The 13110-nt window shown below is 35.8% G+C and overlaps 1 protein-coding gene across 1 annotated transcript in view; it reads left to right on the top strand.

Moving 5' to 3' along the window:
- Rab14 (RAS oncogene family member Rab14) overlaps positions 1-12615 on the top strand; it is a gene marked incomplete in the record, with an annotated part of 55281 nt that extends 42666 nt beyond the window's left edge. The window contains 1 exon segment of the mRNA XM_081741542.1: positions 12507-12615. Within this exon segment, the coding sequence (XP_081597668.1) occupies positions 12507-12615 (109 nt within the window).
- Positions 12616-13110: the final 495 nt, after the last annotated feature.

The following is a 13110-nucleotide window of genomic DNA, read 5'->3' as shown; positions in this document are numbered from 1 at the left end:
AGACAGTTAGTTGTAGTTTTACATTTTCAATATATATAGTAGAGGATGTAGTTGTTATTAGTAAGGGAATATTAATGTAATTCAAATGATAATCTTCTAATTTATTATTTGCGATATGTTGTAATTCATGCAATAGTACTTTCAGATTTCATAACTTATACCTAGACATGTAAGAGTTGATCCGTTTCCATGTGAACAACTTGCAGACAAAGACACCTGTCAAATCGGGTTCCACGTAACAACTAAAGAGTACGCACATGTATCAATTTCTCAGCTGTTGTGTAACAGAGTAAAATTGTAGTGGACAAAATGCCACCGAAAAAAATCACTTTTGTCATGACTCTGTCCCATTCAAATGTAACATTTTTCGTATATTAGAACAGTGTCAGAACAAGGACTGAATGGTAGGACGGATCACTGTTACTGTTAGAATCAATCGTTATGCACAGCAGCGTCCTCCACAATCCACAGCACCAACGACATTGCATTCTAAGAGGGCGCTAATGAAACTCACAAAACCTGTGCTAAAGATGATCTGGGATATGTCAGCCTGTGAGAATCCGTCACCACAGCGTGTTGTTGCCGAACAATTACAAGTAGTCCATAGTGAATCGTGCAATCCATCACAAATTGAGGCTGAAAACTGTCCACAAGGCCAGCTTGCAATGCGTTAACATTACGATTGAAAAATCAAAGGCAGAAGACTGTGTGAGGAACAACTCACTGGAGATTGCTGGAATTTTTTTATGACAGTGGACGAAGTATGGATCTACGTACGGGCCATTACCTACAGAGTTGTTCACGAGAAAGACAGATGTAACTTTGTGTCAATTCAAAGAAAATTTCGCGAATGGTTCTATGAGTGTTCCTGGCTTTTATTATAGAAAGAATGGACATTTCTTTTATGACCAAAGGTTGTAATTTGAAGACATCTTCGTGTAGAACTAGTTTTCAATATGCCATATGCCAAAATCTCTGAAAAATATTTCTTCGTTACGGAGATACAATACTTCAAACAATGCAAAAATCAACTGCTTACGTCACGGCAACAAAAGCAGGGATGACGTCACAGATCTGTATGCCTCTGTGAGCTTCAGGGAATATGTTCATATTGCAGTTTCTTACTGCAAATTACAAATAAATTTAGTGGAATAGTGAAAGGAAAAGTGGCAAAATAAGTAATATACGTATTGTATATACATGTAACGTGTTAATAGGACGTATTTTCCTAGTTCAAAATACATCAAAAATCGTTTGTAATGTTCTATCATTACAAATATTTTAGATACTTGTACACTTAAGCAGAATTAATTTATTATTGTATTACACTAAAAGCATTAGAAGTCTGAGTACTTTATTAATTCAAATTAAGTCGCACACAGATCGAGAGTATCTAGACCACCATATTTCGGCTTTTCTTTATTTTGAAGATTTGACATAAATCTCCATGCTATTATACGGCTACAAATAAGCGCTTTCTGCACCAAAAAGCTCTTAATCCCTTTTTAAAAATTCATATCCTATTACATCCTTACATTTTTCTACTATTTACTGTACATATTAGCAATTAGTCACCACACACCATTGCTATAACTATTCTTATCTTAATGCTATAAAAATCGTATTATAGCGGCTTACTTTCATTTCTACAATGGAAATGCTTTTGTGGTCATCGCGGTGGTTTGAAGCTGAAGAAAGCTGTAGTAAATAGATGTAGACAGATGGTTAGGCTGCTTGAAAGAGCATCATAAAAAAGATAAGTGCTCAAAAATTTTTCTTGGGACCTAGGCGCCGGTTCTCAAACCTAGGCACCATAATAATACAATTTTATACATGGGCCTACATAATTTTATTTTGGATTTAACTTAGTGGCGCTCAGAATTTTTCGAGCCTGCACAAGAGGAATTGACAGAAATTCGTTATGTATTACATGTGTTGTTACTTTGAAACTTCAACTTTTTCGTTTTAATAACCTCATACGAAATAGTGTTCTGAGCATACGAACATAAGTTTATTTATATTCTTTCTTTCGTCAGCTTTGTGGTGATTAATGTTTGGTATATCGTAAAAATATTGCGTTTTTTGTTCCGAGATCCACAAGTAAAAATAAATAAATAAAGTAAAAAATCATAAAAGCAAACGTTTGAAGAGTTCGGCCTTTTGTTAAGTTTCGTCCGTGTAGATTGATTTCTCTTATATGGAGCAGAATATTGAGTTTATTGCTCATCATGACATATCACAAACATTCATTATCAAAGGACACAGCGCTGACCTCTAGTGTGAGAGGTCCCTGGTTCGAGCCCAGGCCATATGAGTTTGTGGTGGACAACATCGTGTCTATGGGTTTTCTTGCAATTCTGACGTTTCCTCCCACATGACCATTCCACCGATTCTTTTATCATTCACAATCATGAATCATCGGTCCCTCTTTGCCTACAGGGCATATTCGTAGAACGTAAAAGTGGAAATTTCATTTTATTTTATTCAGTAATAAGTCAATTGTAACTAGTTCGTTATTACTGTATTTTGTATCTATTTATTAGTTTAAATATTAACTCGTGTGTTCAAAACACTTCAGTCGATCTGTAAATGTTCACATGGATTAATATAAAGGATTTACGAGTTAATGGTTCATAGGATAAAGAAAACGACAGTAAGCGCGAAGATATTTTGGTAAAATAATATTGCTAATGTGCAAAGTAGTTCGATAATAGCACTGATGAATGTGATTATAATCTTCAGTTTATACGTCCTTGTGTTGAACTCAGTAAAGAATTTAGGCTAGTTTTACTTGTGGAAATGTTTTTCCATGTGTTAATTTCCTGGGGCTTTCTCCTGAACGCATAACTATTCGAATCCACGACAAAATTGCATACAAGAAATTAGCACTCTACTATCAAATAACTATGCTTTTATGTTGTTGATTTTTTCTTAAGAATGAATAAAATTAGCTTAGTAAGGTCTGTCGGTGACCCAAACATGAGAACATTAATTAGTTTATCACCTCAGTTACAAACAATATCAATAATATTACAAATTAGTACACTACAACTTTGTCCAAAAATATTAAAGTATATTCAAATAATTGGTAATAAATAGACAAATAGCTTTCTCTTTAAAGAAGTCCTAAATTCTGTTACTATTCTTGTTCTTTGTGTTATTAGCAGCGTCGTACACTTTTAAAAACCATGTATCGGATCTTTCGCTAAGCCATTTCCGTAGTGAGCGACGCGGCCAGTATTTCCTGTACTGACGCATGACGTACGGACATGGTGGTCATTGTTTTAAGCGTACGAGTAGCAGACCGGAATTCAATCGCAAATTTCGACTAGTTACAACTATCGCATGAGCAAAAGAGTACTCTGTAATCAGCGAGCTCTGAAGTGTTTTTTTTTTTCTGTCTTTTTAGAACAATAAAAAAAATCAGTGGAAATGTCCATTGTTCCTGGTATTTTTTACTTCTTAAACAGTGCTTTTCATCACGTCCGGTTCGCACAGTAAGTAGCCTTTTGAAAGCCTGTAAACAGAGGTGGACAGTATCTCCTGAAACAACTGCAACCAAATTTGCATTGGAAATTACATTGTCCTGCAAAGGTCCATATCATGGCCATCATTTCGAGCGTGATGGATAATGACGGAGTAGAGTATAGTAGTTAAGCAGCGTCTTCAGTTTATTCGGATGAAAACGTATCAACCTCTGTATCTGAATTACGGAGGCATAGTAAATTTTCTTACTGGTAAACCTTAAATATGTTTTATTTCCATATAGCAGAAACTAAATTCTTGATTTAATCTAACATAAAGTTGAAAATAGGCATATGAGCTGTAAGGAATATTAATTTATACATAACCGCATTTCATCAATAACACACTTGTCTATTCACTGGTACTTCCGGGATATTCAGTGATCTGACTACTGAGAACATAGACATCTTCTGTGAATTGTGGCATTTTTTGCAACAAAGCTTTTTCGTTTATCTACCTGGGGCCGCGGTGGCTCAGTGGTAGAGCGTTCACCTCTAGTGCTAGGGGTCTCGGGTTCGATCCCAGCTCCCGCCAAGTGAACTTTGTGGTGGACAAACACCGTGCGCGTGGGTTTTCTCGGGGTTCTCCCACTTTCTTCATTACCCATCATCCCCGTCTCCTTTAGCCTAACCGGCATAATCGTGGGATGTAAAACTCAAAGATTTCATTTCATTTTTTTTTTTTTCGTTTATCTACCGATGATATTACCATATTAAGTTGCATCGTCATTTCTTGTAACTTTATAGGGGGTGTGGTGACTTAGTTGTAGAGCGATTGCAGCTGGTGCATGAGGTCTGTGCTTTTATCCTCGACCAAGTAAGCTTCTGGTGGACAACATCGTGTGCATGAGTTTTCTCGAGGTACTCTCGCTTCCTCCCACATTCTCATTCCACCAGTCCTTCCAACATTATTCATTTACTTTAATCATCCGTCTCCCTTACCCTAAAACACATAATTGTGTGACGTTAAACTGAAAGATTTCATTGAAGTTCATTTGTAGCTTTATTGTTGTTACGGTGTTTTGTGTTCCAGGATAGTAGCGCTAGCTCAGTAGTAGAGCGCATCCTTTTGGTCCGAAAATTCATGTTTGTTTTAGACAGTCTGAGTTTCTGGTGGTAACATCATGTCCGTTGGTCAGGGTTTGAAAAAACCCAACCCAGCTGGGCTTTTTTTTTTGTGATTTATATTTCAAGACTGTCATTGTCGTAATTTACAATAATTTTCTGTTCACTACTGTTTTGAAAAAATGGACGCCATTTTGAAATTTTACATTGGATCGCCGAGAAAATCTATGCAGCAAGTTTAGAATGTCTCTTGCTTCTATCCTCAAAATTTCAACTTAAAAGTTCGAAAATTGCACCCTGTAGCGTGTATACCCGCTAGTTGAAAAATGGCCACCATTTTGAAATTTTACGTTGGATCGCCGCCAAAATATATATACATAGAGCTAATTAAGAGTGCCTCGTGCTTCTGCTCTGAAAATTTCTATTTAAAAGACCGAAAATTGCGCTTTGTAGCGTGGATACCCACTATTTAAAAAAATAAATAAATAAAGCCATTTTGAAATTTTACGTTGGTATGCCGCCAAAATCTATAGAGAAAATTTAGTGTGTCTCGTGCTTGTACCCTGAAAATTTAAACTTAAAAGACCGAAAGTTGTACCCTGTACTGTGTGTGTGATACAGACAGACAAAGGAATAACTGTAGATCGAGTCAAGAGCCTTAGTAACGTTCGCCAAATATGAATACCAAATATATTAATTTAAAACAAAGATATTAATTCATGTTTTATAAAATAAATGTTTCAAAATGTTTAATATGGGCAGTGGCAGATCTAGGCCAGGGCCGGGGGCCTAGGCCCCACAGTTTTTTGAGTAACAAAAATAATTTAAGCTATTATTTATGTATATTTTCAAAAGTTTAAAGTAAACTCATGATATACCTATCGTACTCTGGATTCTGGCGTCCCCCCCCCCCTTCAGTTTTTACCTTCTAGATCCGCCACTGTATATGGCAAATATTTTTTGGCGTAAAATAAATGGATTTATTGTTGAAGTTCACTTCCGATACTTGATGCGTTCAATTACGGGAACTTTCCTAGCACTAGCAAGATGGTTCTTTCCCGAAAATGAATTTAAAACAATTAACAGAGAGATCATTCATATTTTATAAAGTAAATGTTTCAAAGTGTCTTAATACCTTTCAGCTTAAAATAAATAGTTTTATTGTTGAAGTATTCACTTCCGATGCTTTGTGCGTTCAATTGCGGGAATTTCCCGAGAACTTCTTTCACGACGGGTTTTCCCCGAAAATGCAGCTTTCTTTACTGTACATCGGCACTTCCACTAGTACGGAAGTTTAAATTCAGCACTTGAAATAGTAGAGTTACATAGTCTTCGGAACTCCGAGCATTAAGCTTCTGAAATTTGACAATAATTTTTACGCTATTGCTGGTGTTGATTCTACAGAATGTTTATTTGAAGAGTAGCAACTAATGATGGAACTAAAGTACTGTTGTTGGAAAACCAAATTTTACAGAAGAAAACTTGTATTATCATCAAATGTATGAAAAATACTAATAGTTTTACTAATGTATTTACATATTTACTGGTAGTACAGGCACCTATGGCCTTAAACTCGTCAAATGTATAATGGATAACGTCTCCTGGCGTCGCCGAGTCGGCAAGCACACTATTCATGGAAAGTATTTTCTAAAATATAAAATTGCACATTTTACTTCAAATAGGCTATACGTAAGCATAATCCATACATTAATTTGTTCTATCATTATCTCAAACTAATGTAAGCTTTTTTGTTCATTCAGTGCATTCAGAACTTTATATAGGTCTAACGTAGGGCTGTGCGATATCGAAATTTCGATATCGACATTCGATATTTTTCTGATATCGATATCGAATAAATATATCGATATCGACAATATCGATATCGATATCGACAATATCGAATATCGATATCGACAATATCGGATATCGATATCGACAATATCGATATCGGATATCGACAATATCGAATATCGATATCGACAATATCGATATCGAATATCGACAATATCGATATCGACAATATCGAATATCGATATCGACAACATTTAATATTGATATCGAGAACATCAAATATGGATATTCAACATATTGATTGGTCTTGAATATTCCTGTTGATATATACAATCTGGTCTCAAAACGTTTCAATGGGGGATATCTCAGAATACTTGTTAGTCACAGAAAACAGACTTGTGTTCCTTCTAATCCACCAGTCTTTCCTCAGAAAAAAGTTAATAAAAATAGTCATTTAATTTCTTTCTCAGCTATCATATTGGTCATCATTGCGGAAGTAATGAGAGTGAAACAGGGTGACATAGAATATGCGTGTTTTATTTGTGTGTAGGTGTTTATTTTATGTATGTGCGATTGTGAATGTGCACGTGTGGCGGTATGCGTTTCAGAGAGAGAGAGGTTCTGTCTATAGCATAACACGTGCGTGCGTTGTATTTTAAGCTCACGCACAAACAATACTTGATCCAGATATGGACGATAGGGTCCGTGGTGGCTCAGTGGTAGAGCGTTCACCTCTGGTGCAAGAGGTCCCCGGTTCAAACCCTGCTCTTGCCAAGTGAACTTTGTGGTGGACAAACACCGTTGCGTGGGTTTCCTCGGGGTTCTCCCGTTTCCTCCCACTTTCTTCATTTCATCATTTTCATTCATTTCTCATTATCACTGTCTCCTTTAGCCTAACCGGCATAATCATTGGACGTAAAACTCAAAAATTTCATTTCATTTCAGATATGGACGAATGACACCCGATCAACAAAAGCAAAATCGGGGAATCCCCGTTTCTCTTTTGTGCTAATCATTTGATGCCTCACTGCAACAGGAAATCGATGCATATCTTTCAGTGCCATCTACAGACAGTGGTGCTATTCAGCCGGTTCGCACCGGTTCGTTAATATATTTCGAGTTTGATAAACCATTTGTTATACCCAGGCATAACAGTAAATTTTATCCAGTTATACCCAAGAACGAGCAAGTTTCAGTTTATTTAGCTTTGTTCTTAGAAATTCTTACAGCTACAGGGTTAGATATATGATCTCTCAGAATAAGGAATAAGCGATTTTTTCTTAATTTCAAATGGGCTGGTTAGATATCAAGAATGCAAACTGGGATCACATGAGTGCAGTGGTGAGTGTTATTTACATTTGAAACGCATACATACCATTATCAATAATTGTTGATCCATTGCTGGGTTAAGGTGTTTCCAATACTTCTTGACAAACATCTATTTTGGATAATTCGTTTCCAAGATATTCGCAGTGCTACCTAATTTCGTCACAACACCTTATATTAGGTTGATGTGTAGGTCTCTACTTGTCACTTGTGGTATCCAGTGAAAAATTTGCCTTTGTCTATCTTGCATGATTTGCTTCCTAAGAGAGAGGGAGAGAGACAGGGGCGTAAATAAGGGCCCCTCAGACCCCGCATTGCGGGGGTCCAGGCCATCACGAGGCCCCCAAATTGTGATATAGGACATAGAAAAGGGGCCCCATTCCACGTTGTCTGCGGGATGGCCCCCTAGCCCTTAGTTACGCCACTGGAGAGATATATCTTTCTATGTATCCATCTACTATCTCTCTCTCATATATATATATATAACCAGTCACCAAAAATTAGAATAGCACCACTGCCTACAGATATGGAGAAAACCTCCTTCACTGGAGGAAATCTCATGACAGTGAATTTCCAAAATTAGCTCTTCTGGCTCGTAAGTATTTGTGTAGGTACCAGCGTTCTATCGGAAAGAGTATTTAGTTGTGGATGCAATATCGTAACTGATGCTCATACTTCACTTACAGTTAGTGCAGAACATGCGAAACAACTGATTTTCTTTCCATGAACAAAAGAGCTCGTTCCTAAATAGCAGTGTCATGAACTTCAATGCATCATACATTTCTAGTTGAAAACTCAGTGTTAATAGGCATATTTCTAATCAAGACAGTTATTGTTCATTTTTCTCTGTATGTGTGATGTGTCTGTTTGTGTTCTTCTAAGTTAATCCGTTAGTTTTGCAAATTTAACACTTGGACTTATTATTTTGTAGTATTCTATTTTAATATCCAATTAAAAAAAAAAGCACGCGATCAATAGAGATATCTTTCATGTTATTATTAAATTGATAATCTTTTTGTATTAAAGAGCTTTACGCAAAGACGTGAACATGAACTTAAGAGGTTTCTTGTTATTGGTTTTGTGCAAACTCATACCTAAAAGTGTTCATGTTTTTATTAAATTTAGGCTAAACCTTACGTCCTATATCATTATTCAGTTCTGCTTGTGAAATTAATTTAGAGAGGTTTTAAGTCATTCCTAATAACAGTGCACCTAATAATGCATATTCTAATACTTAAGCAAATCCAAAGAAATAGGGAAGTGTTAATACTACCTAAACAGAATATGTAGGTCTGTGTAGTGAAATAACAGAATGGAGGCTTTTGTTTGTTTTAGTGGGCTGAGTTATGTGGCTCAACTTACATCTAGTAACCACATACAAATAAACGGAAAATTACTACTTTGCACAAAAAAACTAGTTAATTCTTGTTTCCCTGTCTGTTTAGATTTAAGCAAATTTTAGCACAGGCATTTGATTTTTCACTCGCAATGGCAATACAGCACAAACATTAATTGTAGTGAGGATATCAAGTTGACTCGATTAAGGAATGCAGCCATGTTAATGATGAGAAATATTTTGGAAGGCATAGCTCCCCGTGTCTGCACTGGTTTTGGCTTTATCTTCGAAAGGAACATCATTTCTGCCCAAAACAATTTTTGCACAAAGTTTGGTTTGATTCGGTGAAGAAGTGTAGCCGATAATATAAGTTAAATACACAATATTTAGGTTGATTAAGTAGACGTAGAAACATCCCTACCCCACCACCGCCGATTTGGACTATCTTCAAAAGGAACCAAATTTTTAACCCATACTAATCCTCTGTAAATTTGGCTTCATTCTGTTAAGAAATGAAGTCAAAAGAGAAAACTAAATATTAACATGGAATGTTGGGAAGCATAGTCCTCAAGTCCTACATTAATTTGACTCATGAAACGGGGCGTTTTCCTGCCTCATACGAGTATCGTGTAGTTTGGTTTCATTCGGTTAAGAAATGCAAATGCAGCTACTATCGCGAGCCAAAAAGCGTTATATATATATAAAGCAAAACCTGCCGCAATTTTTTCGAGGAAGTGTGAAACACCAATATTGACGATATCGGATATCGACAATATCGGATATCGATATCGAATATCGACAATATCAGATATCGATATCGAATATCGACGATATCGGATATCGATATCGAATATCGACAATATCGGATATCGATATCGAATATCGACGATATCGGATATCGATATCGAATATCGACAATATCGGATATCGATATCGAATATCGACGATATCGATATATCGACGTCGATATTTTTGCGATATCGATGATCGATATAAGATGATATCGATATCGACGATATCGATATATCGACATATCGCACAGCCCTAGTCTAACGTTGAATGTTCTTGAATACTTTAGCATGAAAGCATCTAATTCGCCTAAGGAAAGTCCAAAATCTGATAAAAATCACTTTCAATGTGATCACCTTAGTTGTACCAATAATATACTAACAAAAAGCTAAAGTTTTTTTTTTTTTTTTCAGTTGGGTCCGGGTTCGGGTTGGGCCCACTTGGGCAAACCCTACCGTTGGTTTTCTTCAGGTTCTCCCACTTCCTCTCATTCTCATCCCACTAATTCTTTTATAATCATCACCCTTGGTTCGAGAGTCTATAGTTCGATCCCGGTTCACGTGAATTTGTGGTGGACAACATCGTGTTCGTGGATTTTCTCGGAGTTCTCGTTTTCCTTCCTCGTTCTCATTCCACCAGTTTTTCTATAATCATTCCACTTTCTTTAATCATCCATCTTCATTAGCCTAAAGTAGCGTTCACACTAGCCTTGAAAATCTGAGGTCAGGGAAAGTTAAGAATGCCTTCCAGTATCCTGAAAGTTAGGGAAATTGCTGTATGTCACATTAAAGAGTCAGGATAAATGCAATTAAGTTTTACAAAAGTATTCAAGGGTTCTTATTGACATGGAAATCGTGGAAAAGTCAGCGAATTTAATGAAAAGCTAAAATAACCTGGAAAAGTCGGGAAATTTTAAGTACGGATTTGTAAGCTATTTGACAAGGGGTTATTTTATAAAATAAATTAGTTTGTGTTGCAAAATTTCTACTTATACGGACACTACATACATGTATATGCATAGTAGATGAGGAACTCCCTGGTCGAAAAAAAAAAAAAATGTAGTTGCATCTTTACATTACATGTGAATGTGGAAATTTGTAAATCGTGACGTAGAAAACCTGGAAACGTTAAGGGATTCGGACCCTACAGAGAAGTGGAAATCCTGATTCAGAAAGTTCCTGTAACTCAAGCGACGTAACAAGGTTTAGAGGTACTCACGGAGGATATGAGGAACACTCGAAGAATCATTGCAGATTCGAAAAAGATGATGATAAAAAAAAAACGGTATAAACAAATGATTATCTCTAGAAATAAAGATGCGACTTGAAGTTTTAAAAGAAGAGCTGAGGTGGCACAATGGTAGAGCGTTCACCCCTGATACATGAGATCCTTGGTTCGGTCTCAGCTCGCGCCAAGTGAACTTTGTGGTAGACAAACACAGTGTGCATGGTTTTTCTCGGGGTTCTCTCGTTTCCTCCCAGTTTCTTCATTCCGTCATTTCATTCATTTCTCATCATCACCGTCTCCTTTAAGCTAACCGGCATAAACGTTTGACTTAAACCTCCAAAGACTTCACTTAAAGTTTTGTAAGAACAACAAATCAAATTTTAAAAATTCAGATGCAACGGAAGAAAGAAAAAAATGTTTGTTGGTTGGAGATAATCAAAGAGATAGGCCCAATTATGGTATATGTTTACGTGTTTAAGTTTATACTCAGAATGCCGAGGTATAAAATATGTCGTTAGTGCACAGTTATTGGTGAGTACAAATGCTTTATCGTATTTCAAATACAGGAAGTTGGAGTCAATAAATATTAACAATAAGAAAGTAAGCTTATAATGTATTTGAAAAATAAAGGAGAGCGTTGGATGGCAGTGGGGACGGTGGAAACATTATTATTATTAGTATAATAATAATAATAATAATAATAATAATAATAATAATAATAATAATAATAATAATAGAAGAAGAAGTAGAGTAGTAGAATATCATCTAAACCTGACCATAAGTGATAATGTTCACGGGGTAGCGTGTCAGGGAAAATTGACTTATTCAGTCATCGAAATTCAAGGAAATCAATATCATAATTTTAGTTTGAACTATGTGAAGGATATAAACGTTTGACGTAAAATTAAAAATTCAGTTCTGTTTCATTTCATAATCATTCATTTAATTAATTGTCCATGTGATGCGCAATATCGCTTACATTTTTTTCTTCAAATTCTCTTCCACATTGTAATTCACCAATTCTTTCATAAATCATTCATTTTCATTAATCATCAGTCTTCTTTACCCTAAAGGGTATTAACCGTTGAACATTATAAAGATTTAAGTTTTTTAAAATATAAAATTTGAATATCTTGCTACATTTGGAATCCGTAAAAAATAGATAAGAAAATAGATAATAGAAAATAGAAAAAAAAGATGTTAAATAAGAAAATTGATTATGTAACCGCTGTGTTCAGTTCCATACATAACATGGCTAGCGCAGATTGCAAGTAAATTAAGAAGCAAATTGACCTGAAATGACAATTCTTGGCATGTTCGGAAAGACCCAGTTAACAGTAAGTAATTCATTATTAATAGAGAACGTGCCAAGATTAATAGAGAACGTGCAACGTTGATGGCGAATGCAGTATCTAACCTCTTACTTATCATCTTAACGTTTGTTTTAGGTTGGACCTGAATGCTGCGGAATCAGGCGTGCAACATAAACCATCTCAACCAGGAAGAAACACTTTGATCAATGATCAGCAAGCCAATAAGGACAGCTGTGCATGCTAGGTAAGGATTTATACGTTTTGAGACTTTGAGTTGTATGACTCCAAACTTGTACATGATGTTCAACAAAAATATATCTCTTAAAAGGCATTACCCTTGTTCTTCTGTATCCGTTTACAGCTTAGTTCAAAAATCATACTGAACGTCAAATTTTCGTTGGCTGCAATTCAGCATTGTCAAGACACGGATTTAAATAATAATAATAATAATAATAGTATGAATGGGACAGGCAATAACTTGTATACTGGCTTCTACTAGTAAACATGAACATGTTTTGACTTCCGTTTTTGGTAGGGAGTCTAAACAGGGTTGATTAACATTCAGTGGAAATTCGACGTTGAATATGATTTTTGGAAGAAAACATCACTTTTCGATTTCGGTTGTAGATACAGTAGGAAGTCGAAAATCCAAACTAATTGGGATCACAGGTAGTTCGGTTTTTCAAATTGCTAGAATTTTCGAAAATGACCAAGAAAATGCTATTTAGACTTAAATATA

This window comes from Thermobia domestica, chromosome 2, assembly GCF_964235325.1.
Source record: "Thermobia domestica chromosome 2, izTheDome1.hap1.1, whole genome shotgun sequence".
Lineage (NCBI taxonomy): Eukaryota > Metazoa > Arthropoda > Insecta > Zygentoma > Lepismatidae > Thermobia > Thermobia domestica.
Note: the sequence above shows the minus strand (reverse complement) of the source record. Positions and strands in the feature narration are given on the sequence as shown.